Source organism: Rhinolophus sinicus, linkage group LG04 (genome assembly GCF_036562045.2).
Source record: "Rhinolophus sinicus isolate RSC01 linkage group LG04, ASM3656204v1, whole genome shotgun sequence".
NCBI lineage: Eukaryota > Metazoa > Chordata > Mammalia > Chiroptera > Rhinolophidae > Rhinolophus > Rhinolophus sinicus.
Genome location: NC_133754.1, coordinates 160591436 through 160618305, shown reverse-complemented (window position 1 = coordinate 160618305; position 26870 = coordinate 160591436). Strand labels below are relative to the sequence as shown.

The window sequence follows — 26870 nt, the reverse complement described above, 5'->3', positions numbered from 1 at the left end:
ACGTTGGTTCAAGGTCAAGAATGTCTTTTGATATGATGTCCTATTGTGTCCCCCTCATGAATCATCCCGTTGGATTTTTTTGTTTTAATGACCACGATTCCTATTCTATTCTTCCATCATGGAGAGACACAGGGGGACCAAGGCCCTAGGTCAGATCACAGGACTGCTTTGCTTAAGGTTAGCCAGTGTGGCCAGTGCGACCTGGCAGAGAGGGCTAAGTCGTTTGGAGCGCGAAGCGCGGCCCACGAACGCGCTCTTGCCTGAGGATGTGCTCCCACCCGGGGAGAATTTTAGGGCGGAGCCCTTCAGCAGTGGGTACACGGAGAGGTCAAATGCCTGGAGGGGGCGGTAGCACTCGCAAGGTGAGGACTCCAGTCTTGCCTGGGTTTGGCAAAGCGGCTGCTCAGTCTGGTGGGGAAGAGGGGGGCCCTCATCCAAAGCCCTAAGGGCCAGTGGGACACCCGCGCACCAAGAGGGTGTTCAGGCGCCTACGGAGTCTTCGGCCGCCCCTTCGGGCTGGGTCAGGGACTCCTGGGCACCCTCGCAGAGCTGTAGAGTGTAGGCTGCAGGTGCCTCTAGGACGCCTCCGTGGCGCGCTCGCTGCCCAGACCTTCCCAGCTAGACCTCGGAGAAGCAGTCCCAAATCACAGTGCAGGTGCTGCCAGATGCGCTCGGCGAAGCGGCGGCTGCCACTCCTCGTTTCCCGAACGCTGTCCGTAAGCGCTCAGGTTCCCGGCGGTTCGCCGGCAGCGGCAGCCGGGGCCGCGGAGGGCCAGGGGCGCGTGTGTGCGTGTGCTGGGAAGGCGGCCCTCCCCGCTGCCGCCGCAGCGCCTCCCCCTCCCCCGGCGCGCACGGCCCGTCCCCGTCCCCGGAGGCGGCCCGAGCCGCCGCTGAGCAGCCTCGCCTTCGCCTCCCGCGTTGCGTTTCCTGCCGCCCTCCCTCCCCCGGCCGGGCTCCAGGGGCTGCAGCCGAGCGGCTCCCGGCGGGAGAGCGGCTCAGAGCGCGAACGGGGGCGGGCGGAGGCGGCCCGGTTCTGCGCGGCTGTGCGGGAGAGAGGCGCGCGCGGAGACGCGGGCCCCCCTCTCAGGATTTGCTCGCTCGCTCCCCGCCTCCCGCACTCCGCTCGCTCCCACCCCTTCTCGGCGTGATTGATCCGTCACGGGCGCCGCCGCTGCCGCCGCCGCCGCGGCCGTTCTAAGCCGAGCCGGAGCCCGAGCCGGGGCCCGAGCCGGAGCCGGGGCCGGGCCGGCGCCATTGCGCGGGCGCCGCGGGGAGAGCTTGGCGCGGGGCGGCGGGCCGGGCCAGGCCATGCGGGCCGAGTGAGCCGGCGCCCGCAGCCCGCGGCGCGGCATGGCTTCCCGCGGAGCTCCGGGCAGCCCGGGCCGCCGCCGCCGCCGCCACCGCCGCCCGCGCGCCTGCTGCTGCTCCTGCTGCTGCCGCTCCTGCTGCCGTTGGCGCCCGGGGCCTGGGGCTGGGCGCGGGGCGCCCCCCGGCCGCCGCCCAGCAGCCCGCCGCTCTCCATCATGGGCCTCATGCCGCTCACCAAGGAGGTGGCCAAGGGCAGCATCGGGCGCGGCGTGCTTCCCGCGGTGGAACTGGCCATCGAGCAGATCCGCAACGAGTCGCTCCTGCGCCCCTACTTCCTCGACCTAAGGCTCTACGACACAGAGGTGAGTGTCCGGCCGCCCGCGCCGTCGGGGCTATTGGGGGCAACTGGCTGCGCGGGCGGGGGGTGTTGGACAGAGGTGAGCTTCGGTCCTTGGGCAGAGCCCCGATTGACCTGCCCGTGCCTGCCTGGAGAATCGCGGGCTGGGACTCAGTGCTCACGCCCGGGGTCCCTCCGGGCTTGGCTGGCCCAGCTGCTACCAATATTTGTTGAGCACCTCCGTCCTCTGGGATTGTATGTGTGTATGTATGTGTGTGAGGTGTAGGATAGAAGGCTAGGGTCTCCTTTAGAGAAAAAGGAATGGAGAAGGTGGGAACTGGACCCCCCAAAAGGCCTGCAGTGGTTGCCCCTGCCCAGGTCCCGCTTGTGGGGCTGTGGAGTGCTGGGTGGGAGGAACAGGCATTTGACTGTAAACGGGGCCACTTGGGGCTGGAGAGGCCACGGGCCTGCTCGCAGTCCCCCAAGAGCGCCGAGCGGCGCCCTGAGGTCCGGATGGCTCCGGGACCTAAGGGGCGAGCGCGTGCAGCTGGGCTGGGCGCGTGGTGCGCGCCAGCAGCTCGTAGACCGCACCGCGCGGGCAGGTGTCGGGTCTCCAGCTCTGCAGCGCTGCTACCTAGATGTGGCGGGCGCTGCCTGTGGCTGGAGCGGTTTTTTGAGGAGACCCTTCTCGAGCTAGTTGCTCAGAGAGTGCCCTGAGCAGGTCTCGCCCCGGACTTGCGGGGCTGTCCAGCCGCCCTGATGCTGTTGGCCTGGCGGCTACAGGCGCAGTTTCTTCTGGCGCAGACTTGAAGTACGGACTTGGAGCGCAGCAGCCGGCTTGCCCTCCCGGCATCCTTCTCTGAGGGGAGCCGAAGAGCCGAGAGCCTCCTATCCTAAGTCCTCTCCCCACGCCTTCGGCTTGGGTTCCGACTGAAGCCCCAGCGCGGACCTTTACTGCAGCCCCGGAGGCTGAGATGCGCAGAGGGCGCTTGGAGGAGCGATCGCCGGCCGCGCGAGGTCGGATTTGCGAGTTTTTCCGGACTAAGGAAACCCCTACGCTCCGGCCGCAGAATCTGAGACGCGGCCTGAAGGGGGCAGTGATTTCCTGTGCAGTACACTCGGTTGGCGCTTCTTCCACCGCGCCAAGCCGGGCCGAATCTTGGGCTTGACCCCGGCTTCCCGGGGCTCTACCGGCGCTTCTGCTAGAGCCCAGGTGCAGACTCGGTTGGAGAGGAGGGTCGCGCTGCGGCCCTGATGGTGTAGCCTGGGCTCTGCATCCTTCTCTATCTGGCCCCTTTTTTTGTCCCAGAAAAAAAGAAAAGAGCAGAAATCTGGATTACGTTTTATCCCCCTCTCCGTGTCCCCCCCCCCCCTTCACGGATGAACCAGCCTGCTCTGCGCTGTAAATAAAAGGTGAAGGAACGGGTGACAGTTGGTGGCGGTGCGCGCAGCCTGCTGCAAGCGGAGAAGCTTCCTCTGCCCCGGGAGGATTCAAGCTGGGGTCTGTTAGAGCTAACCTGGCTGTGGAATCATTTTTGAATGACATCCCCATCGCCCTCGTCTTTGCCCGAACATTTCGCGTTCTTTGGGTTCCTTGCCCCACACACGTAAATGAGAGAGCCATGAAATTATACCGAGGCATATCTTCTCGGCACTGTTTATTGCTTCCATACATATATTCTTTTGGAAGGGACACAGGAGAGCCGGTTCTTTGGAGAAAAAAACATTTGTAGACAGGGCAGCCCTGCTTGCATCATCACCCAATAATGTCAGCTGCATAATGTTTTCATCATCAATTTATCCCTTCAGAAAGCTTCCTGAAAGAGGTTTCATAGTATTATAGCTTGTTTGTAGATGCAAAGGGATGGTTTTCAGGGTGTGGGTTGAAGCTTTTACATTTTATTTTTCAAGTGTGTCTTGATGACTTTTTGAGTGAGAGGGCCCAGAATCAAGAGGATGAGGCAATCAGAAGCCTCTTCAGTTCCTGGGAATATGTAGGAAGCATTGGAAAGGAAGGCAGAAGGTTACTATCAGCCTCATGCAAATAGGGATGCATCTGTAGCTGTGCGAAGGGGCACAGAGCCTGGGCTTTGGGGTGGGTTGGACCTGGGTCTAGTCAGAAACAGGTTATCTTCCCCCTGGGTGACCTTGAGTGAGGTATTTAATCTCTCTAAGCCTAGATTTCCACATCTGAAAAAGTGGGACTATTATATATACTCTGCAGGGTGGTGATGTGACGCTTAAGGGAAATAACAGGCCAGAGTGGAAAATGCCTTGAGCTGGCAAGCTCAGTGGCCAATGCTCTCCCTGGCGTGCTGTAAGCTCTACGTAAATGTTTCCTGCCTCCTTTGCTTCACTTTCTTCTGGTGTGCATTCACAAGTAAGACGTTGAGATGTTAGGTGTGATAAAACGGTCATCATTAAGAGATTATTTGTTTTCCTTGCTTGTGAAATCTCATGAAGAGTGAGTAAAGTTATCATGAGAAAAAAAGAATTCTGGCTTACAATCAAATCATTATGTTATCTCCTGCTATGAGGTGTCACATTTGGGAGAACGCCCAGGTGATAGAATACCTAAGTTTTTCAAGTGGCCCATCTTTAGAACAGAGGTCCTTTCTCTCAGAGCCAAAGTAAAGGAAGGATCAGTCTGCGTAATTGCAGCAAAAGCTCCAGTTATCTAAAGGGTGTCTGGGGCCTGTGTTAGTGTCTAGGGCCTGTTTTATTCAGATAGGCTGTCTTTGCAGATTGTGTGTACTCCCTAATCACTTGCTGGCCATGTCACTTGTTCTCTATAGACTTGAACACAAGATGGATGTGGAGAACGGATTTTGGCTGGCTTTGCTGACATTATCTGTCAGTCAATGGCCAGAGACTGTGGGCAGCTAGGATGGACCTTTTTCCACGCAGTCTTCAAAGAGATGGAGGTTTAGCAAGGAATGGGTTAATCTGATCATTGGGACGGGCTTGTCTCTATCAAGGAGGCTCCTGTGTGCATTTATCCAGGTTGACCCTCTACTGTAATTAGAATAGTTACTGAACATTCAAAGCCCCACTCAATGCCATGTGTTTGTAATAATGAAACATCTCAGCAGAGTATCTGCTAGTCAGGACCTCTTTTCTCTGGTGTGCCTCAAATCACTTTAGCAAATACTTTGTTTTCTAAGTAAGATTTGAGTATATAAAAACAAGCAAAACAACTGAAAATACAGGCAAAAAGAAGCCTCGGAAACCATATACGTAGAAGCATGAAAATCACTGTACCAAGAACCTGGGCTAAGATGTTTATTGCATTTTTGAGTATTAAATTTTCACTCTGAGCTTCCTGCCAGTCACGGTAAAAAGGTAAACATGGTGGCTTACATTTCTTACCTATTTTCTTAAAAGACTCGGAGGGACAATATGTTGTTTAAAAAAAGAGCAAGTTTTGCAGGAGCTTCAGAAATGTTCTTCATGTGGTTGTTTCTCATTCTTTGGTAGCCACATTAATACAATAAATAATAATCAAGAAATGAGTTTTTAAAAATGTTGGCTTTTCTGATGAGATTCTTCATTTTAGAAAAATGAAAATTAGAGAAGCATGAACAAAAATACTAATTTCCCGTAATTCCTACACAAAGATAATTACATCTAATAATTAACATTATTCCCTTCCAGTTGCCAGTGTTCACTATTTTATGTACTTGAGATCCTACTCTATGTGCCCTTTTAAATTTTGTTTCATTCAGTTAACATTATATCATGGGTATTGCCCCATGTCCTCAAATCCTCTGTGCAGAGATGATTTTTAGTGGTTGTATATTATTCTGTCCTATGGGTGCACCATAAGTGTTCAATCATTCCCCTCTTGTTGGATTTATATTTTCCCACTTGTTACTATTTTAAGTTATTCTGTAATAAATTTAGGAAAAGTTCAGGAACCAAAGGAGCACAGGCCAGGTGTGTACCTCTCAGGAAGTCTACACTGATGCACGGATCCAGCTGAGAAAACCTAGTGATTGGTGGGCACGTCCTTCTCTTGAACAGCTTTGCCAAATAGCTGTTCTCTGTGCTATAAAAGGACGCAAACAACGTTGGATGGAGGACAGGCTTTTCAAGGAGGTCTGAGTACAGCTCAGCAGGCATTAATTGAGTATCTACTGCAGTTGTTGGTGCTGCAGAAAGGAGTAAAACCCAGCCCTGGGCTCAAGGGAGGAGTTGGTGCATACAGGAGAACAGAGCAAGCACTTATTTGTCATTTTTTCAATTTATTTTATTTTTTTAAAGATATTTATTAAAATGTAGCTAACATACAATATTATATTCGTTTTAGGTGTACATCATTGTTATTCAACATTATGTACCCAAAGAAATGATCACCATGATAAGCCCAGCAACCATCCGACACTATACCATCCTATCACAATATTATTGACTATATTTTCCATGCTGTATGTTACATCCCCATGACTTTATTTGTTTTATACCTGGAAATTTGGACCTCTTATTCACCTTTCCCCCTTTTAAAAAAATTTCAATTACAGTTGACATTCAGTATTATTTTATATTAATTTCAGGTGTACAGCATAGTGGTTAGACATTTATATAATTTAAGAAGTGATCCCCCTGACTAGTCTAATACTCACCTGGCAGTATACATAGTTATTACCATATTATTGACTCTATTCCCTGCGCTTTACTTTACATTCCCATGACTGTTTTGTTAAAAACTACCAGTTTGTACTTCTTGATCCCTTCACCTTTTTTACCTTATCCCCTAACCTCCTCCCATTGATCACCCCAACAAATCTAGTCCCCATCTGACACCATACATAGTTATTACAATATTATTGACTATATTCCTTATGCTGTACCCTACATCCCCATGACTACTGTGTAACAACCAATTTGTACTTCTTAATCCCTTCTTCTTTTTCACTCACCCTCAACCCTTCTCCCATTTGGCAATCACCAATATGTTCTCTGTATCTATGAGTTTGTTTTTTTATTTGTTTTGTTCTTTAGATTCCACATATAAGTGCAATCACATTGCATCTGTCTTTCTCTGTCTGGCACTCCACTCAGTACCCTCCAGGTCCATCTATGCTGTTGCATTTGACAAGAACCAATTCCCTTCCATGACTGAGCAATATTGCATTGTATTTATGTAGCACTTCCTCTTTATCCATTCTTCCATCGACAGCCACCCAGGCTGCCTCCACATCTTGGCCATTCTAAACAATGCTGCAATGAACATATGGATGCACATGTCCCCTCGAAGTAGCATTTGATTTTCTTCGGATAAATACCCAAAGTGGGATCACTGGGTCCTTCTTTGTCTCTTGTTATAGCCTTTGTTTTAAAGTCTATTTTGTCTGGTATACGTATTGCTACCCCAGCTTTTTTTTTTTTTAAATATCCATTTTCATGAAATGTCTTTTTCCATCCCTTTACTTTCCATCTCTGTGTCTTTCAATCTGAAGTGATTCTCCTGTAGGCAGCATGTGTAAAGGTTTTGTTTTTTTATTCATTCAGCCCTCCTATGTCTTCTGAGTGGAACATTTAATCCATTTACTTTGAAGGTAATTGATAGATATGTAGCTATTGCCATGTTATTATTCATAATTTTGATCCCCCCCCCCCCATTTAAAAAAAGTCCCTCTAACATTCCTTGTAATACTCATTCGGTGGTGATGAACTCCTTTAGCTTTTTCTTGTCTGGAAAGCTCTTCATCTGTTTTTCAATTCTAAACGATGGCTTTGCTGGGTAATCTTGGTTGTAGGTCCTTGCTCTTCATGTTGAATATTTTGTACCAATCCCTTCTGGCCTGCAAAGTTTCTGTTGAGAAATAAGCTGACAATCTTATGGGAGCTTCTTAGTAAGTTACTAATTGCTTTTCTCTTACTGCTTTTAGGATTCTCTCTTTGTCTTTAACTTTTGCCATTCTAATTATAATGTGTCTAGGTGTGGGCCTATTGGGTTCATCTTGTTTAGGACTCTCTGCACTTCCTGAGTTTGTATGTTTATTTCCTTCACCAGGTTAGGAAAGTTTTCAGTCATTATTTCTTCAAATGGGTTCTCAATCCCTTGCTTTCTCTCTTCTCCTTCTGGTACCCCTATGATGCAAATGTTGTTATGCTTGATGTTGTCCCAGAGGGCTCTAATTAAACTATCCTCATTTTTTTTAATTCTCTTTTTCTTTTTGCTGTTCTCATTGGGTGTTTTCTACAACCTTGTCTTCCAAATCGCTGATTTTATCCTCTGCTTCATCTAGTCCGCTGGTGATTCCTTCTAGTGCATTCTTTATTTCAGTTCTTGTAGTCTTCACTTCTGACTGTTTCTTTTTTATGGTTTCTGTGTCCTTTTTCATGCTTGCTATCTCCTTGTTGAAGTTTTCACTAAGTTCCTTAAGCATTCTTATAACCATTATTTTGAACTCTGTATCTGGTAGGTTGCTTGCCTCCATTTTGTTTAGTTCTGTTTCTGGAGTTTTCCCCTGTTCTTTCATTTGGAATGTATTTCTTTGTTTCCTCATTTTGGCTGCCTCTCTGTTTGTTTCTATGTATTAGATAGATCTGCTATGTCTCCCAGTCTTGGCAATGTGGCCTTATGTAGTAAGTGCCCTATGGGGCCTAGATAGTCTCCATAGTCACCTGATCCAGGTGTTCCAGGAGTGTCCCTTGTGTCGGTTATGTGTGCCCTCCTGTTATAGTTGAGCCTTGATTGCTATTGGTCTGTAAGTGGGTGGGATTGACTCTCAGGCTGATTGGCTATGGGGTTTGGCCACATCCACAGCTTACAGGCTGCTGTGCAGTGGGCTTACCCCACTGAGTGGGATTTGCCCCAGTGGGCTCTGGTGCCTGTTGAGACTGCCCTTTGTATGTGCCACTTATGGGGCCAATTGGGTGGTGTTCTGCTGTGGTGTGAAGCCAGCCTCCAAGTATGTTGTTCCTGGGGCCTCTTGTGAGGGGCTGCAGTGCAGCCCCAGTACCTGTGACCAGCTGGGGACTACCTGGTAGGAGCTATAAGCAATCCGTTGTTGTTCACTGCCTGTGCTAACCCTGGAGGTGCATGGGAGAGGCCATGCTATGAACTGAGGATGGCTGCCACCAGTACTGGGCCTGGGGTAGCTCCACAAAAAGCCAGGACATCTGAGGCCTGCTGCCTCCTGCTGGCTCCCTTAAGGTTCAGCCCCTGATAAAGCCTCATGTGGCACATGAATTGGGTGAGGCAGGGTCTCAGGGAGTCACTAGAATGGGAAGAGTTGCGATTACCAGGTTAATGTAGACCGTGGTTTTTGGTGCCAGTGCTGAGCCTGAAGCTATTCAGTAAAAGTCTCAGAGCATACCAAGGCCAGCTGCTGCCTGCCTGGGGCCCAAGGACTCTGATAGTTTTCCAAGAAAGAGTTCAATGCAGGAGGGGCTGGCTGCTTTTAGAGAAAGTGCCTCCAGCAGTGTGTGAGTTGGGTGGGATGGGTCACAGCTGAGTCAGCAGGGCAGAGCAGCAGAGCTCACCAGGCCAATCGGATTTAAATTTGGCTTGTGGGGGGAGGGCTCAACATAGGAAAGATGGTGCCTGCCTGTCGGCAGCACAGGAGAAAGACCCCACACAGGGAAAGTGATGACTGTCGTCCAGCTGTTGTTCTGAAGCCACGCACCTCAGTCTGCCCCCAGTATGCCTCTGACACCCTCCCCAGTTACTGTCCCTCCGCTGGAGCCCAAGGTGAGTGACTGTGAATGAGAGACTCTGTGCATGGGCTGTTTAAGAGGATGCCTGGGTTTCCCGCAGCCTTCCATCTCACCCGAACCATCGGAATCCCCAGGTTTTCACAGCCAGATGTTATGGGGACTCCTCTTCCCAGCAACAGTACTCTGGGCAGGAGAGGCCAGTGTGGGGCTGGGGTCTCACTCTCTTCTGGGGGGAACCTCTGTGGCTGAGATATCTCTCCTGGTTCTCAACTGCCACAGGGAGGTTTGGGGCCAGCCTATTTCATGTTTCCACCTCTCCTACCAGTCTCAACATGGCTTCTTTATATGCTTAGTTGTAAAACTTATGTTCAGTCAGACTTCAGAAGGTTCTCTAGGTTGATTGTTGTATAATTTAGTTATAATTTTAATGTGTTCATGGAAGGACACAGGCACAGTGTTTATCTATCCCACCATCTTCATATATGTCATTTTCAATACAAGATAAAAAGTGATTGTGGTGATGGTTGCGCAATTCTGTGATTGTACTAAAAACCATAGAATCGTACACTTTAAAAGACTGAATGTTATGGTATGTGAATTATAGCTCAATATATCTGTTCTTAAAAATAAAAAGACAAAAACTGACTTCTTTTAGGATCAGGCTCACATCCTATAACCCACTGCCCATCATGGTACCTGGTGCTTAGTAGGTATATTGTTTAAGACACTTGTTGCCAGTGACAGAAACTCAATTTTAACTGGTTCATTTGATTGAAAATGCTGGAGTGGGTTGTGTTCAGGCACGGCTGAACCCAGGGACTCAAATGATATCTTCAAAAATCTCTCTCTCCCCCTCTGTCTTGTAACTCTGATTTCCTCTGTGTTTGCCTCATTCTTGGGCAGGCTGTCCCCATGTGGTGGCTCAGATGGCCCCTAGCAGCTGCAAGTTTACACGTTCTTAGTTTAGAAATTCCAGTAAAAAGAGTGTTCCTCTCCCAACAGTTTCAGCAAAGATCCCAAGCTTAGCTCTTAGTCATATGCCCATCCCAGAACCAATCACATGACACTGATGGGCCTGGGACATTCACCGGCCTTTCATGGAGTTGAAACTGACAGTTAACAATAACATGTTTAGGAATTAGATCATACAGTCTAGAGATATAGGCATAGGTTTTAACTAAATGTTTCCATTGCTTTAGTTGTCACGTAGCTTATAGTTAAAGTTTAAGAAAATGTGTTAGTCACTTATAGTCAAAGATTATAAAGTATATTAGGTCCTAGAGAACTTCCTGTAAAGTTGGTTCCAAGAAAAATGTTTGAAAATACCTTGATAATGAGATAATAGAAAAATGTAGTTAGTTAAATACAAAACAATGGTAACTTAAATAATAACAATGGTCACAAAACATTTAGTTTCTGCCTTTTGCTTTAAAGATAGTGTCACTGATGCACAATCATGAGATATCTTGCAGAATCTTGCTAGTTGATATTTTGTGTGGAAGGCCTCGAATTCTGTGTCAGGAAGGTTGGATTTTATTCTGGAGCTGTGATGAGCCGTGGGAGGTTTTTGAACATGGATGTGACATGATCAGGGCTAATAGGAATATAGAGCCTGGGTGGTAGACAGATGAGGCTGGAGACTGAGAAGCCAGGAAGCTATTATAGGAGTTGAAGGGACAGATGCTGAGGCTTGAACAGAGATGGAGAGCCAGTGAGGGGATATGGAGGAGAATGGACAGCACTGAGACCTGGCAGGGCAGGAAGGGCAACAGAGAGGGAACCATGGGGGTGGGGGGTATCTGGCATGCAAGACAGTCACTGCAATCTGTTGTGCTATAGGGAAACGAGGAGAGAGTATCCCTGTGGGGATGAGGCTGAATAGCCAATTCTCACTCCAGAACCTTCATCTCCCATAGCTTCTAGCACCTGTTGTATGAGCTCCCTGTATCCATCTTGGGTACCACTCACCTCTTGGTGACCTTGAGCAAGCCACTTTGCCTCTGTTTCTTCATCTATAAAATGGGCCTAATCCATGTACTAATTGCCTTATAGGGTGAGTGGGGGAACAAATGAGACCATCCAGATAAATAGTCAAATCAATGCTCGGTATACTGAGAGTGCTTGGTAAATATTCACTGCTATCTTTTCACCATTGTCGTTATTCCTGTACCATATGGGGATAATTATGCTGACCTCACAAGGCTGTAATAAGGAATAAATATAATGGATGTAGAACCTCAAAACATGATGTAAATGTAAAGAAGGGCTATCTGTAGTCTTGTTTTCCAACACTGGTTGCTGAGAGGTGTGTTGGAGAAAGAACATGGGAGCATTCAATCTTTATTAATGTATATCTCCCAACACATCTTCCACTGTGCTGTTTATCAACACCATATTCGTCTCTTTTTCCCCTCTGGACTGTAGCTCCGTGAGGGCAGGGCCAGTTCGATTCTCCAGTGTCTTATATGCAGTGGGAGTCAGTGAATGTTTGCTGAACCGAACTATAAGTGAATACATTAGAATCTGCTTTCTGAATTAGCATCCCATAGAATGAATGGTTAGTCTGGATCACTTCCCCAGGTCTTCGCTCTCCCCACCCCTAATACCACAGGACTTAGGTGACCCCATATATCAGGATTAACTTGACTGCCAAGCTGTAGCTGCCCTCTGCATGCTACCACCAGCACCAACCCCTGAGCTTCTCTAGTATGAGGGCAGTGCCCTTGGCCATGCCAGCCCCCGGCCAGTTCCTCAGCCCTAGCCAGGTGCCTGTGGAGGTGGTAGGTGGAACTAACATACTGGAGCCTGTTTAGGAGTTGGTATTGGGCTAAGAGTTGTAGCTTGCTAACTTTATCTCAAAGGGGTCTTTTGCATGTGTTTGGCTTACCCTCCTGTGGGCACAGAGTAACATCAGCTTCTTCACGCAGAGATCTGAGATCTCAGCAGAGAAATGAGCAAACTGGCAGCATCAGACAGCGGTGCAAATAGAGATGCTAAATAAATCATGTATAGGATAGATGTCATTTGTTAGTCAGAGTGGACTAGGCTATCCTATTAACCAACAAATCCTAAAATCGCTGTTGCTTAACACATTAAAATATACACATTGCTCATTGTAAGTCAGTGTATGTCAGAGGTCCTCCTGGGTGGCTCGCCAAGTGGGAGCCAGGACGCTTTTGTGTTGTGACTTTCAGATCTTGTGGCTTCAAGAAGATGGGGGTATGGAGGAATCCTTGGGGAAGGCACATGGGATTTTTAACCATCCTTACTTGGAAGTGATACATATTATTTCTACTTCTCTTTCGTTGACCAGAAATAGTCATGGGTCAACCTAACTTCAGAGACTGGGATATATAAAGGAATGTGTGTGTGCCATGGGCACTTGTCATTCTGGGTCTTTCAGGAAGTAGATATCAAGATGGATTTATAAGCACAAGAGCTCTTGAGGGTAATCCCTGTGAAAGATGAAAGAGGAGGTAAGGAAACCCTCAGACCATGATGCGTTTCTGATACCTGTGAAATGAGAGCGGGAAAGAAAGAGAGTTGGGAAGAGTCTCAGATTAGGGCGCAGCTCTCAGAAAGTTGTGGCCAGCCCAATGGGGTACTCCAGAGCAAAGATTGCCCAATTAGAGGGTTCCCATATTGTCCCAAAAGAGCCAGACTCTAGAATCCCTGCCTATTTCTGTCACTGGTTGTTGGCTGCTTGGGGAGACTGTGTCCTTAGATTAATTTGATGCTGCAATGGCTCTTGAAGCTATGCCGAAGGCTGTTAGCTGACTGCACTCCTCCTGTGGCTTCTCTCTTCAAGGAGACCTGAGTGGCCCACCTCGATGGCTGCCACAGACTCCACCTCTTTCTGCTTCAACACTTTAATGCTCCATGTTCTGATTGAGAACTTTCTGCCAGGCCCTGTTCTAGGTCCTGGGATATACAGAGATGGATAAGACTGAGACCTCACCCTTGAGGGGCTCACTGTCTAAACAGGTGGCCAAGACAGAAACCATTACACATAGTGTGACCCAGCCATGGGCGGGGACAGCAGAGGATGCTGGGAACACATCCCCCTGATGGAGGCACCTGCTTGGTCATTCCCCATGCTCTTTGGGAGTGACATGTAAGTGACTTTTTATTGCTCATTTTTCTGATTATTTATTTTGGTTCTAGGAAGGTTAGAAAATTAAATGGCACAGTTTGCCCAAGGAACATCTGCATTCATCTGCTCCTTTATTTTATTCTTATTCTCTCTGCTTATGTAACAATGTGCAGTGAGGATGGTAAGATGTCTTCCTCTCTGTACCTTCTTAGGAATGAGTAGGTGTGCCAGTGTGAGTCCCTAATGGGGTCGGTGGTCTGGGTTCCGGTGCTAGGTTAGTTGCTGAGACCACAGGGAAGTCTTTGCTCCTCTCTGTGGACAGCAACATAGATTGAGGATCTCTGCTCCCTTGGAAGCGCCAGAAGGGCAGGCACCGTGTGTGTCTGGCTCCCTCGTGCCCCCTCCCTCACCCCACCACCAGGCACTATCTCAGGGCCAGGCACAGAGCAGGAGCTCAATAAATATTTATTGAACAAACAAATAGATCTAAAAGCTCTTCGGTTCTAAGAGTGTTCATGGGTGTAGTTTTAACAAATTGAGGAAGTGCTTTGTATGCCAAGCCATGTGGGGTGCTTTTGGGGGCCCTGTAGTTGTGGCGTGGAAAGGGTAAAGGGTACTTGTTGGGTGTTCCATTAGAAGATTGTGTGCAAAGCTGGTATCAGCCTCCTCTTCCCTGACAAACACACACAGCATCTTCCAAGACACATCAAAACCTAAGAAAGAAGTATTTTTCAGCATCTGAGAACTATTAGGGTTTTAGGAGATCGGTTTATTGGAAAATACTCTAGCCAACAGTTGGTGGGCATAGGAATCAAGTTCTGACATCCCAACTTCTACGTTCAGGGAATATGAGCGCCAACCGAGGCTGGACTGGGCTCTGGTCCTAGCAGCAATCGGGGGAATGAAGCCAAGTCATCAGCCTGGTGAGCCAGAAGATCCAGCAGCAGGTCTGGGTATAGTGAATAAAGACGGGCCCTGGGGTTCCCTGAACAGCAAGATTTATTCCAGGCTCTCTGCTCCTGGGCTGGAAGCTTCTGCTCTTTATCCTTCCATAGTCCTGACTAACTCAGGAACCGGTAAGCTCAGTCTGGAGGTAACCATCTCCTGATCAGATTTGGTCTGGACCCCAACTAAACGTCTAATAATGTTCAGTCGATAACCAATGTTATTAGAACCATGTACAAAGTAAGAGTAAATTAGTTATGAGCTGGAGTTTAAGAGTCTAACAATTCTTGCTTGGATAAAGGGCATGAATGTTGTGATACTCTGTGGGGCTGATTGGGGCATTCTTTTGCCAGTTTTCTGCTTTTCCAGGTTTTTTTTTTTTTTTTTTTTTTTTAACCGTCTACATTGCTGGAAGGATGAAGTGTCATTGTCATCTAGAAAATTAGTGGTAGATCCAAAGTACTGAGCAAATGGATTCATCTGTCTTCATCAGTGCCTACGTTCCCCAGCTGCTGGCTGGAGCAGACCCCTTCTCCTGCCATTTGGCAAGGATATCATCAGTCACGGTTCTGCTAAAATCTAGCCAAAGAAGGACTTTGTGGAGTGATACATTATTGCTGCTTTCATGGCCAGGGTCAGGAGGTGGAAGAGAGAAAATGATATTTTCATACTCTACTCATGATCCACTTGACTTTGTTCAGAGGGAGCTGATTTTGAAAGCAACAGCCATCCTTATAATAATCACTATATTATCTAAATCGCTTTGTTTCTAGAACTATCCATTCACTGAAGCTTTTCTGAGAATGCCCAGAACTGTGTCAGGGATTCTGGCAGATGGGACATATGATCAGAGCCATGCTAATGCTCCCACCCAGCCCAGCGCAGAGTACCCTGACCATGACGGAAGGAGAACTGGCTTGCTAGTCACTCCACAAAGCGTCCCCTGGGGCCCAACCGACCCTTCCCAGCTCCTTGCTGGATTCTGGGAGTTCCAGAAACATTGCAAAGCCCTTAGAGAACTTCTAACCTTGTCATAAACAAAAGCTAAGGGAATGGAAATATTTAGTTGCAAATGTGTAGAAGGAAAATAGGATATAACAGCGACAGTAACACACCTTTATCCCGTGCTCAGCGTGTCCTCATGTCACGTGCTTTGCATCATCATCATTTAATCCTCACAACAAGCGGATGCGGGGTACAATTATGGTCTGCATTTTGCAGTTGAGGCTCAGAGAGGCTTGTTTAATATCACAGCCCACTCAGTAGTGAGCTGGGATTTCCATCTGGATGGTCAAACTTTGATCTTGGCAGTGCTGAGTGAAACAGCACCTTCATGTAGTTAGTTATCCTCCTCCTGGGAAAGCAAGTGGCAAGTATTGTCAGTAGCTGATGCTGATGCTTGTGTGTGTGTGTGTGTGTGTGTGTGTGTGTGTGTGTGTGAATTTCACCGACTGCTTGCCTTTCCCTCTAATTCAGCCCCACCCTCTCCCATTTCCCTGTCCGCCTCCTCAGTCACACACAGCAGACTGTGCTCTCTGCTCCCTTTAAGCTTGTCTGTCTACACACCTGGCTCTGCTCTCTGCTGCCCTTGTGCCTGTAGAACTTGTCATCTCCCGTAGTGTTTCCTCAGGGTGGTAGTGTTTACGTCCCTGTGTCTCTCCTGTTAGACTCGGATCACCTCGAGGGCAGCCGTGGTGCTTCTCTTACACATGTAGCTCATCCTTGCGAAGCACCTACCAGGCCTGGGGCCTGGCACAGCTGTGTACTCAAATGCAAATGGGGAGGCTGCCGAGGCTCGTTGCCGTGCAGCCTGGAGAATGCTGGTGCAGGTGCAGGGGCTGTTCCCCAGGTGCAGAGCACAGTTAGAGACACCGACCCAGCACTCCCGTTAGGTGGCTTCCCTGCCTGATGTCCTGCTGGGACTCACTGTTGTTCTGGGGATGGGAACAAACCACTCCTGGTGGCCTTGGAGGGCCTGCAGAGTGTGCCGTGCCCACTTGCCAGCTTCAGTCTGAGTACTCTCCCCCTCCCCCTGGGCCCAGACACACGGTCCTGTCAGTTTTTCGGGTGAGTATGCTTCCCCCTGCACAGGGCCTTTGCACAAACAGTTCCCGCCACCTGGAATGCTGTTGCCACCACTCGTCATCGTTAGATACCAGCTCAAGTGTGCTTTCTCTACCTTTGCTGATTGGGAAAAAAATCCCATCACATTTTCTTTAAGAACCATGAACTTTTCCTTTCTGGTGCTTCTTACAATTATAATTTTACATTTGTTGGATTGTTTTGTTAATGTTGGTGTTCCCTTGTTCCTCAGGGTACTGTGAACTCTGTGAGTGCAAAGACAGGTCTGTCTTGGCTCACCATAGTACCCAGCAAAGCTTCTAGCACATAGCAGGTGCTTAATAAATATTGTGGAGTGACTGAATGGATGAACGCTGAAGCATTTGTGAGGCTGATCTGGACCTTTATAATACTTGCTCTGCGTCGTCCAGTGCCTGTGAGTGTTGGGGAGACAGCCGGGCACTGTGGAAAGACCATTACATTTGGCATCAGACAACCTGGGTGTGCATGCTGGCGCTGCTACCCTCACCCCCACGCCTCTCTGTTCTCATCTGGGAAATGGGGATCATACTTTCTCAGAGGGCTATTTTGAAGGATGGCATGGAACATTCATGTAAAGCATTGAGCATAGGAAGCCACATTGAGTAGGCACCCACTACATTTTGCTATTTTATTGTAATGTATGTGAAAATGTAAAATGCTATGTAGTCACATTAAAAACTGGATCTTTTTTAAGTTGGAGACTGCGTTTGAGGCCAACAAAAACGTGGGTGATCTGCGTCTGAGCGTCACTGAATGGGTTTTCTAAGTTGTCTCTAAGCCCCATCCATTTTCCGGAGAAGCTGAGGTGCACTGAGAGCTCAGTGGTGAACCTCGCCTGGGCCTTGGGGCTAGGCTGTTGCCCCCAGAGAAGCCCTTGTAGCTCTGTGTTGTCATTGCTGGCTATTGTCCACTGACTCACGTGGCTGCAAGCTGGGCTGCCCACAAGGACAGGCACGCCATCTATTTAGCACCTGTCATGTCCCAGCACCTTGCACTGAGTCTGCAGAGGCTCAGTAAGATCTGTGAGTGATTGAAGGTCTGTGTCCGAGCATCTAACATGGCCCCTGGCACATTGTGAGTGCATAGCAAATGCTTTTTGCATAAGTGGTGCTAAATAAATGTAATATCTCACAATTTTAGATAAAATCATGACTGAGCCTCTACATGGAACAGAGGGAGAAGACATTATCAGGCATCTGTGAGGAACGGATTGCTCCAATTGAATACTGGATTAGAAGGCAAGAAATATCTTAGTGTTCCCATATGATGAGAATGCATTTCCCTTCAGGCTCCAGGGACATATCTTTTAGCTTAGAAGGCAGGGTGGTTCAGTGGAAAGAGCTCTGCACTGGACATGGGTGACCCATCTCTGGTACTTACTAGTGGATGACCTTGAACTAGTCATTTAGCTTCTGTACACCTTAGTTTTATCATCTGTGAAATGGGAATAATCATATGCCTCCCCTACTTCTCCATGGGGGGATAGGAGGAGGGGAAGAGAAATAGATTAAAGTGAAAGGGCTTTAAAAAGTTGTAAAGAGTTACCGATATAAGATACACCGAAAACTAAGCACAGCGAGTAATTAATCCTGGGTTGTTCTCTTAGAGCCTTGGGATGTTACCAGTAACATCTTTATAAAAGATGCAGAGATGTTCATGTGGGTGATACATTCACCTTCCTACTAAAGGAGGGCCTCCTATTAAGTCATAGCATTATGCAAGTGGTCAGGCAGGGGCTGAGAGCGTTTGACTTTAGCAGGATGTCTTACAGAAGCACCTAGAACAAGAGGTAGTTAACATAGCTTCCTCTCACCTGTCAGATGACTTTGCGGGTGTCAGACCCCAGACCACAGCTAAATAAGGGTCCTAGAGTAGAAACTTATGGGCATGGGAGTTGTGAGGGTTGTCTGCTGTGAGCACTGATTTGGGATGCAGGTCAGCAGTGGGGGCCCAGACCTCAAATCAGGGGTTGGTAGGTTTGGGGACTGGGGCAAAGCCTGGCACACCATCTCGAAATATGAAGCGCCCAGATGGGACCAGTGCACAGCAGCCAGGAGTCAGTGGCTGGGAGGCCCACATGCAGAGCTAATAGTACTTATTTTCTCCAGAAGGAGCTTTGTCTCTCCCCAAGCAGATGTGCAAGTATTCATTTGAGAGCTCAGATTTCAGGCAGGGTGGAGATGATGAGTTTGGCTAGTAGGTATGGGGGCCCTATTTGCTCCCCCTTCCCCAGCTACCACATCCTCAGAAGAATGACCGCTGGGCTCCTGTGCATGCTGGGATTTTAGACCATCCAACTGGCTTTGCCCTGGCTGCTCCTGACCCTCTGTGAGCGGTGGCTCTGGTCGGCCCTAATTCTAGCCTTGTGGTGTGACAGTGGAGAAAAAAAGTGACTGGTTCTCACTGAGCCCCTACTATGCACCGGGCACTGTGCTTGGTGCTTTCACGTGTGTACCCGAGAAAGCAAGGTATAGCGGAAAAAGCTTGGTCTCTTGAGCTGAAGAGGCCCACATGCAACTCTCAGCCCTCCTGGGTGACCTTGGGTGGATCGATCGCTTCTCTTGGGGCCTCCCTTCCCTGATGTGTAACATGGAGACTTGATAGCAAACAGCCAGCTTTGTTTTGAGGACTAAATAAGATTAAAGTGTATAGATCTAGTGGCCAGTGGGTGTTTAGCAGATGCCACAGAGCGGGGAGCAGGGTACCCAGTGGGGATATGGCACACTTCTCTTCTGGTATGCGGTCGGGCCAGAAAATTGCAGGACTGCCTTCTGAGAGTTGCTGTGGGTTCTGGTTTCCACGGATGAGGCCTCTGCTGTGTTTGAGTCACCTGGATGGCTCTTTTATTGCACACTTATAAAGCCCGGTGCTTATAGTTCAGGGAGGTGGGTATAACTGGAAGAAGGCCTGCTCTGGTCTACTTCTGTCTATAGACCACATCCTAGAAGCCCCTCCCTTACTGTTAGAAAGCTTCGAGCTTGCTGGGGATCAGTGGTCCCCTTGTCTGAAGAACACAGGCACCTCTTGGAGGGAAAGGAATGAGACTCTGATCCTTCCCTCTGAGGTTTGAGGGGTGGCACAGCCCTGAGCGGGGCCCGCTGCAAGAAAGAACAAAAAGAAATCCCAGGGAAATTTGCTTGGCGTGAGGGCTCAGGTCTTGGGGTGTCGAGGGCAGGCTGGTCTGGAGATGGAAGCTGATGCTGGACTCCTCTCTTCTCCCCTGACACCATGGTCACAGGTGGGGTAGTCCTGGGCATGGTGGCTGTGTGTATAAATGCAAACTGAAGATGCTTACTGTTGAGACCTGTAACCCTCAGTTTCCATCTTGGCTCTGGCACAACTGGCTGCCTCAGTGGCCCCATAGCAGCAGGCTGGAACTGAAGGGAACTGAGGCTGGAAGCTGGGCCTGGTTCAGACGTTGGGCTCATGGGTCCCTCAAGGGGTGCAGATGAGGAAGACTCACCAACCCATCAGCACAGACCATCTGGGGGTCCAAGGAGCCCAGGGCCAGGTGTGGCCGGGAGAACCCCTGAACTGCCTATTTCTCTCATCTTTGAATATTCTAAGAAATGTGACCTTATTTGTTCCCCAGTCTGGTAAAATGTGAAGTGCAGTTAGTTTCTCATTTAGTTCTGATAATAACCTTATTTAGTAGATACTAGCCCAACAAATTAGATAACAAGAATTACAAATTTTATGCAGTGCTAGAGTTTACTATTTCTTTCAAATGCGTCATCCAGTAACAGCCTGGTAAGAGAGAAATTCTTCCATGAGCCCCATTTATAGATGGGGAAACTGAGGCTCAGAGTGATGAGCCCAGGGTGAGGCAAGAAGTAGAGACTTACTAAGTCTGCCAGACTCTGGTCACACTCTGGTCTAGCCAGATGGGGTCTGTGGTCCTGTGGTCTTGACTGGGTTCACCGGGATCCATCCAGAAGCTGGGGCAGTCATCCATCACAGCTGTGACTGAAGGCCCTTCGATCAAGCCCTGGAGAGGGGGGATGGTTATAGATGGTGAGGTGTGTGTATAGATGCTATCAGCTTCACGGATGATAAAGTGCTCCCTATTTCATCTTCCCGAGCACCTCAGGAAGAACTGCCAGAGGTGGCTGTCGGCAAGAGGGAGGCAGGAGCTCAGAGCGGCTGGCAGTTTTGACTAGTATCCGTACTGCACGTCCCCCTCCAGCTCCACATGGGAGAGGCTGAGCTCCATTTAGGAAGAAGCACGAGCACCTGCCTCATGTCAGGCTGTGGCCTCAGAACAGGACTCACACGTGACCCCTGCCCTTAGGAGGTTTACAGGACAGTGTGGGCAACTCATATGCAAGAAAATAACCCTAGCAGAATTTTTCAGAGCAAGCACTGACTCTGGAGCAGGACCACCTGGCTACTACTTACCCGCTTTGTTAATTTCGGGCAAGCCCAGTGTCCAGTAGGGTGACAATCATAGTACCTACTTCATAGGATAGTTATAAAAATTAAATCAGTTAATGTTTGCTGAAGACTTCATCCACTGCCCAATATAGAGTTAGTGCCATACAAGTCTTTGTCAAATAAAAGAAATGGTACAAGACTGATTTAAATCTACTCTTAAGGGAGGCACAAGGAGCACGAAGGGAAGGCACTGACTTCTCCCTGGGTGCAATCTGGGAGGGCTTCACAGAGTAGGTGACCTAGCTGGCCTTGAAGGACAAAGGTGGAAGATGTGGGAGAATGCTGTGGAAGGAGATCTAACAAAGGTTGGGAGGTGGGACTTTAAGGGGATAATGCTGAGCCAGTCAGTTGTTGCAGGCATACAAGTGACCCAACTGCAAGACACATTGTGGAGAGAGAGATGAAAGATCTGGAAAAACAACCATCTTTGGGCCTGCGTTGTCAGAAAGCATATTTTTAAATCAATCAGTGCTCAGCGAGTGCCTCCTACAAGGTGCTGGTTTCTAGGACTTGCTGTCAGCAAAGAGGCTTCCTGTCGGCTAAAGCTGGAGGATGCACCCCTCCACCCCACCGTTCACTTGGGAGCAGGATAAGGGCATCACCAGGGGCATCACCAGGGCACAAGGAAAAGGAGGTGGGTTAAGCGTATTTAGAGTTAAATCTTGGCATTGTCATTTTTTGGGGTGTAGCTCTGGGCAAGCCAGCTATTCCACGGAGCCTGTTTTTCTTTCTGCACAAATGGGATGTGGGCACCTGCCTGGCAGGATGGCCAGAAGGCAAGGATGAGAGGACTTATCCCCAAAAGCCCCAGCTGGGGCTGTGCACACCACCGATGCCTGAGAACATTTACCAGCAGTAGGACCCAGCCTTGTGTGACACGGCTTAGATTCAGTAGTGAGTCTGCCATGAAACCATTCTAATTTTAACAATTGAAAAATGACTCAGGGTCTGAAGAGGGCCTGGGAGTGATTTCAAAGCTTACTCCAAGTTGGGTCTGTAGGTGGACTAATAGATGCAATCAGCTTTACGTTTCTCTTAATGGCTTTCTTGATGAAGGGAAGCAGCGAGTAGCAGCGATTGTACTGGAATAACTGTCGTAGAACCTTGGCAGCCAGAAGCCAGGTTGGCAGGCCTGGCCATGCGGGCTGAGGGCAGAAGACGGGTGTTGACGTCCCGAGGCCTGTCTGTCAGGCTGATGGGCCACCAGTCTGGCTGCAGAGGTTTTCCTTTCTGACATGGGATGAGCCCCAGACTGTGCTGGTCCTGGTGGACCTGTCTTTGAATGTGGCAGGATATCTAGCAAGAATTAGGTATCTACTCCATTCCTGGAGACAGAAAAGCTCCAGGGGGCCACTGTCATTTTGGATTCCAGTGATTGAGCAGACCATCTTGAGAGGATCACGTTTTTGCTGCCCAGCTGGGACTCCGAATGGCTTTCCTTTTGAGACCTGCCAGATTCCAGCCCTTTTCCAGCCTGCCACAGCTCTCTTCTCTGAGCAGTGATGGGCCATTCCTAAAACCCATTTGGGGGGAAGAGATTCTGAACAGAGCAGTGCAGTGGTTTTCTCACACCCACTGATAACGAAGTATCAGACTCAATTATAAAGTACCAGACTCAAGTGTAAAGACTCAATTAGATTTTTATCGAAATGGATCTGTTCTGGGTGTTTAGAGAAAGAGAGCTGTAATGGCTTAGGGGGAGTTGAAAGGAAGGAAAGGATGTGTTCAGCATACAGGCGCACATCCTAGAAGGCTCCCCCCCAGGGTCTTTATGTGGAAACTGGGTTCTCCGAACCTCAGTTTCTTTATCTGTAAAGTGGGGGGAGGGGCACCAGCTCTGTCTCCTCTCACAGGGTAATTTTATGCTTAAATCAGATAATGGTGCTGGAAAGGAGTTGAGAAAGTCAAGATAGGGATATCTGAGATTGTGAAATATTTCTGTAACAAAGCCCAAACCGTGGCAGTTGTCTGAACGAGGGAAGAAGGAAATCATGAAAGCTACAGAAAAAGCAGTGTTATGAAAATAATGGGAACTAAAGTAGGTCTCATTTAGGTTTTAGGAATAAATAGGGCAGTGGATGTAAAGATTGAGCTATCTATTCTTGTTTTTTAGTCAGAATTTACTTTTCAGGGCAGATCATAGGCGGTTGGAGTCTTTCATCCTATATAAGTTAGAAGGCAGAATGTCAGAGATTTAAAGCCTACCAGAACACACAAATAAATATATCCTGAACAGATTTTCTTATGTGGTTTAGATGTGTATAAGAAGCCAGTTTCAAAGCTTTCCGATCTTTGTGTGGTATAAATAATCGTAATTGACATAACAGTGTTAGGAAGAACACAGCAATGCCACAAACCCCTAGCATTCTGACTCTTCTGGAGAAAAGCCAGGCTAGGAGACATCTGGAATAGAGAATATTTTAAATGATACCGGCCCCTCTGCTGGCTGTCGCAGTTCGCTTTCTCCAGTCCAGCTCTTCCTGTTTGGAGCTGTATAAGGTCTTCTAGAAATCTGGGATGTGGGAATCCTACTTTATTATGTAGGTGCCCTGGGAGCAGACATGAATTTGCCTCGTTAGACCACAGCATGTCGTAGCATCAGCCCCACCAGCATCTTTAGCATGAACACATTCCATGGACTTAACCTCTGTTCTAAGCACTTAACGGTAGTAAATCATCTATTTCTCATCAAGGCTTTACGCGGTAAGCATTTTTATTGCCCTCATTTTTCAAGTGAGAAAACTGATGCACGGAGAGGTTCAATAATCTGTCTAAAGTTACATGGCTAGTAACTGGCTCATTCAAACTAAGGTGGTCTGATCCTAGGGCCCACATCCCTATCTACTGTGCACCACCGTCTTTGTGTCTGACTTCTAAAGGGACCTCAAAAGATCAACTGTCCATTCACCTCCCTTCCCACAGATAAACTTATCATTATCCCCATTTTACAGATGAGAAAGTTGAGTCCCCATGTTATAGGTTGAATGTTTGTGTCCCCCACAATATTTATATGTTAAATCCTAACTCCTGCTGTGTTGGTATTTAGAGGTGGGGCCTATGGGAGGTGATTTGGGGTCTTTGGGAGGCTCTGCCCTCATGACTGGGATTAATGCCCTTATAAAAGGGACTCCAGAGAGCTCACTTGCCTCTTCCACCATGTGAAGTTGTACCAAAAGGTGGATGTCTCTGAACCAGGAAGCAGACAGACCCTCACCAGACACTAAATCTGTTGGTGCTTTGATCTTAGACTTCCCAGCCTCCAGAACCATTAGAAATTTCTGTTGTTTATAAGCCACCCAATCTATAGCAGACCAAATGGATGAAGACACCCATGCAGAAGGGAGCCTTGACTTGCTAAGCCACACAATGGGATTGCAGGAGAGCCAGAACTAGAACAGGTCTTCATCACAACAGTGACTTCCTCCAGAAGATTTTTGCCCTGATTTTTGTTTATTTTTCCTTTTTCTGAGAGAGTGAGATCAACATCAACATCTGGCCCACCTGGGGCTCTTCCTTCTCATGCCTATTGTGCTTTGCATTCTCCCCTCTAGAATCAGCACATCCTCCTTGTGTTGCCAGGCTCACCCTGGCAGGCAGGACCCTTCCCCAGCGTGCCCCTCCACAGAGGGCTGTACACGTGTTACAGGTAGGTTGGCAGAAACCCTCACTAGCTGTGATTCCAGTGTGGGTGCTCAGAGGGTGGTCTGAACAATTAGGAAAGGAAGTGGTGGTCTCTGGGGGTCACTCTCGTTTAGCCAAGAATCTGACCTGCTGGACTGACCTTGCTTACTCTGTCAAGAAAGTTACTGAAAGTTACAGTAGACTGGCTAGGTACAGGGAACTGGGAACTTTGCAAATGTGAACTCCACGAAGGTATTTGACAAAAATCTCTTGTAATTTTTCAACTAGGTAGAGAAGATGGTCCATTTAGGTGCATCTGTTGTTTGCATCTCAAACCCAAAAGGTGTTAAAATGCAACTAGTCTGTGATGGTTTTCCATAGGAGTCTGTTCATTGGGCCTTTACATTTTAAATATGTTGATACACACATATATGTATATATACACACATATACACACATGTACATATACACACATGTATATATATACACATATACACACGTATACACACACACACATATATACACACACACATATTTTAAAGAAGGTATATATTCTTCTTTAATCAGTCATTTGAGTAAGGTAGTAGATGTCATATTGGTCAAATTTTGCTGATGGTGTCAAGCTACGAGGAGTAGCAAATATTTTAGATGACAGAACCAGAAAACAAATTTCCTCTTGTTACGTTCACCCCATCGCTTCAGGATTCCAAGATTTATTTTTCAGGATTCGCTGTATCACCTGGCACTTGGGTTCAGGACAGGACCAAGTTGATGAGGCTTAAAGGACTGTAAATGTGCAGAGACTGAGGCCCTGGTTGGCCCTGACTCGTGATCTCTGGAGGAAGGGAGCAGTGGGAGTTTGCTGCTTAGCACATGTGTTGCTATAAATTCTGGCCACACAGGTCGGCAGGCTGGAGTCCCTGGGTCATTGAGGATGGGGCCTCTTTCAGGGCATGTGCCGGGAAAGGCGGTGCCGGTGAGACCATCGAAAGTGGCCACAGACTAGAGAGAAGGTCCTACTGGTGACCTTAGCTTTGTCTTAGGTACCCCCCCTGTCTTCTACAGATGCTTATTAAGACTGCTGTGTGCCAGGCACTGCAGTGGGCGCTGGTGGGTAGTATCAAAAATGGTCTCTGTCTTCATGGAACTGATGAGTCAGTGTCTTCGGTAATATGTGTGTAGTTGGTGCCAGGGGACTATGGGGTGGTGCCATCAGGCTGGCTGTGGGTAAAATCCAGACATCCTGTGGTAGGCAGCCATGTGGCCATGAGCTGGCCAACACAGAGGTATGATGACCAAAAGGAGGAGCCAGGAGAGGAAGGGCCATTGTACGGAATAGTGCATTGTGCTTTGGGTGGTGCAGTTTGAGGAGGAGGTAAAAATGCAGCAGCTGGCCTTGAGGAAAGCACAGGATTTCATTCTTAGGGCAGGGAATTCAGGCAGAGGTCATTGCATGGACAGAAGACAGATTTATAAGGAGAGCAGCTTTGCACTGGGGTAAAGTTTCTCTCTACCACAGACAATGTTTTTGGTAAATGTTATTGTAAAGTATTGCAAAACATACTTGGTTTTGATCTTTTGGGATAGGTCCATTATTTTGGAATCTCAAGCCTCCTTTTCCAGAATGAGAACAAATGAGGATCAATAGATATCATTGAATACCATGAGCAATTTCTGTTTGGGGACTTTTAGTCAATAGTGCGCCAGTGGAGTCCGTCTCCACTATTGAACTTTTCCCAGCTGGGAAGGCAAATGCATACTTACAAGATCATTTGCATCTTTTGAAAAACCATCCTAACGACAAACTTTCATATTTGGAGAGCTTGTGTTAAATGGAAAAAAAAAAGAGATAACTTGTAGTGTTTTTATCTTATTGTAGAAGTCATTTATGTTTATTGTAGAAAAATTGGAAAATGCAAATAAAAAGAAGAGAATAAAAATCACTCACAACCCCACTATTTAACATAATCACTGTTGATATTGTGGCATGTATCATCACACTTTTTGAAAAGCAAAATTCAGATTATCTGCTGCTTCCTACTTGTCCTTTTTTCTTTAACTTTGTATCAGAAGAGTTTTCCAGGCCATTTCAGAACCTCTACGCCCTATTTTTCGGTGGCTTCCCAATATTCCACGAGGCCATGGTTAATTTGGATAATCTTGTGTTTTTGAACATGTGAGTTGTTTCCAGTTTTTTTTTTTTTTTTTTTTTTTGTGTGTGTGTGTAATTTTAAGCGATGCTGCAGCGGACATCCTTGAAACAAAGTATGTGTCCCCATCTTCACCTTCTCCATGATTAGTTCTTTAGACTAAGGGTATGCACAATTTTAGTATTTTAATGCGTTGCTCTCTCTGCCATTTCTG

At 47.8% G+C, this 26870-nt stretch overlaps 1 protein-coding gene across 1 annotated transcript in view; it reads left to right on the top strand.

Moving 5' to 3' along the window:
• Positions 1-1148: 1148 nt before the first annotated feature.
• The window catches only part of GABBR2 (gamma-aminobutyric acid type B receptor subunit 2), a gene marked incomplete at its 5' end in the record, with an annotated part of 332387 nt that continues 306665 nt past the window's right edge, over positions 1149-26870 (top strand). Inside the window, one exon of the mRNA XM_074331530.1 lies at positions 1149-1670. Coding sequence (XP_074187631.1) covers positions 1149-1670 — 522 coding nt within the window. The remainder of the gene's footprint in view (positions 1671-26870) is intronic.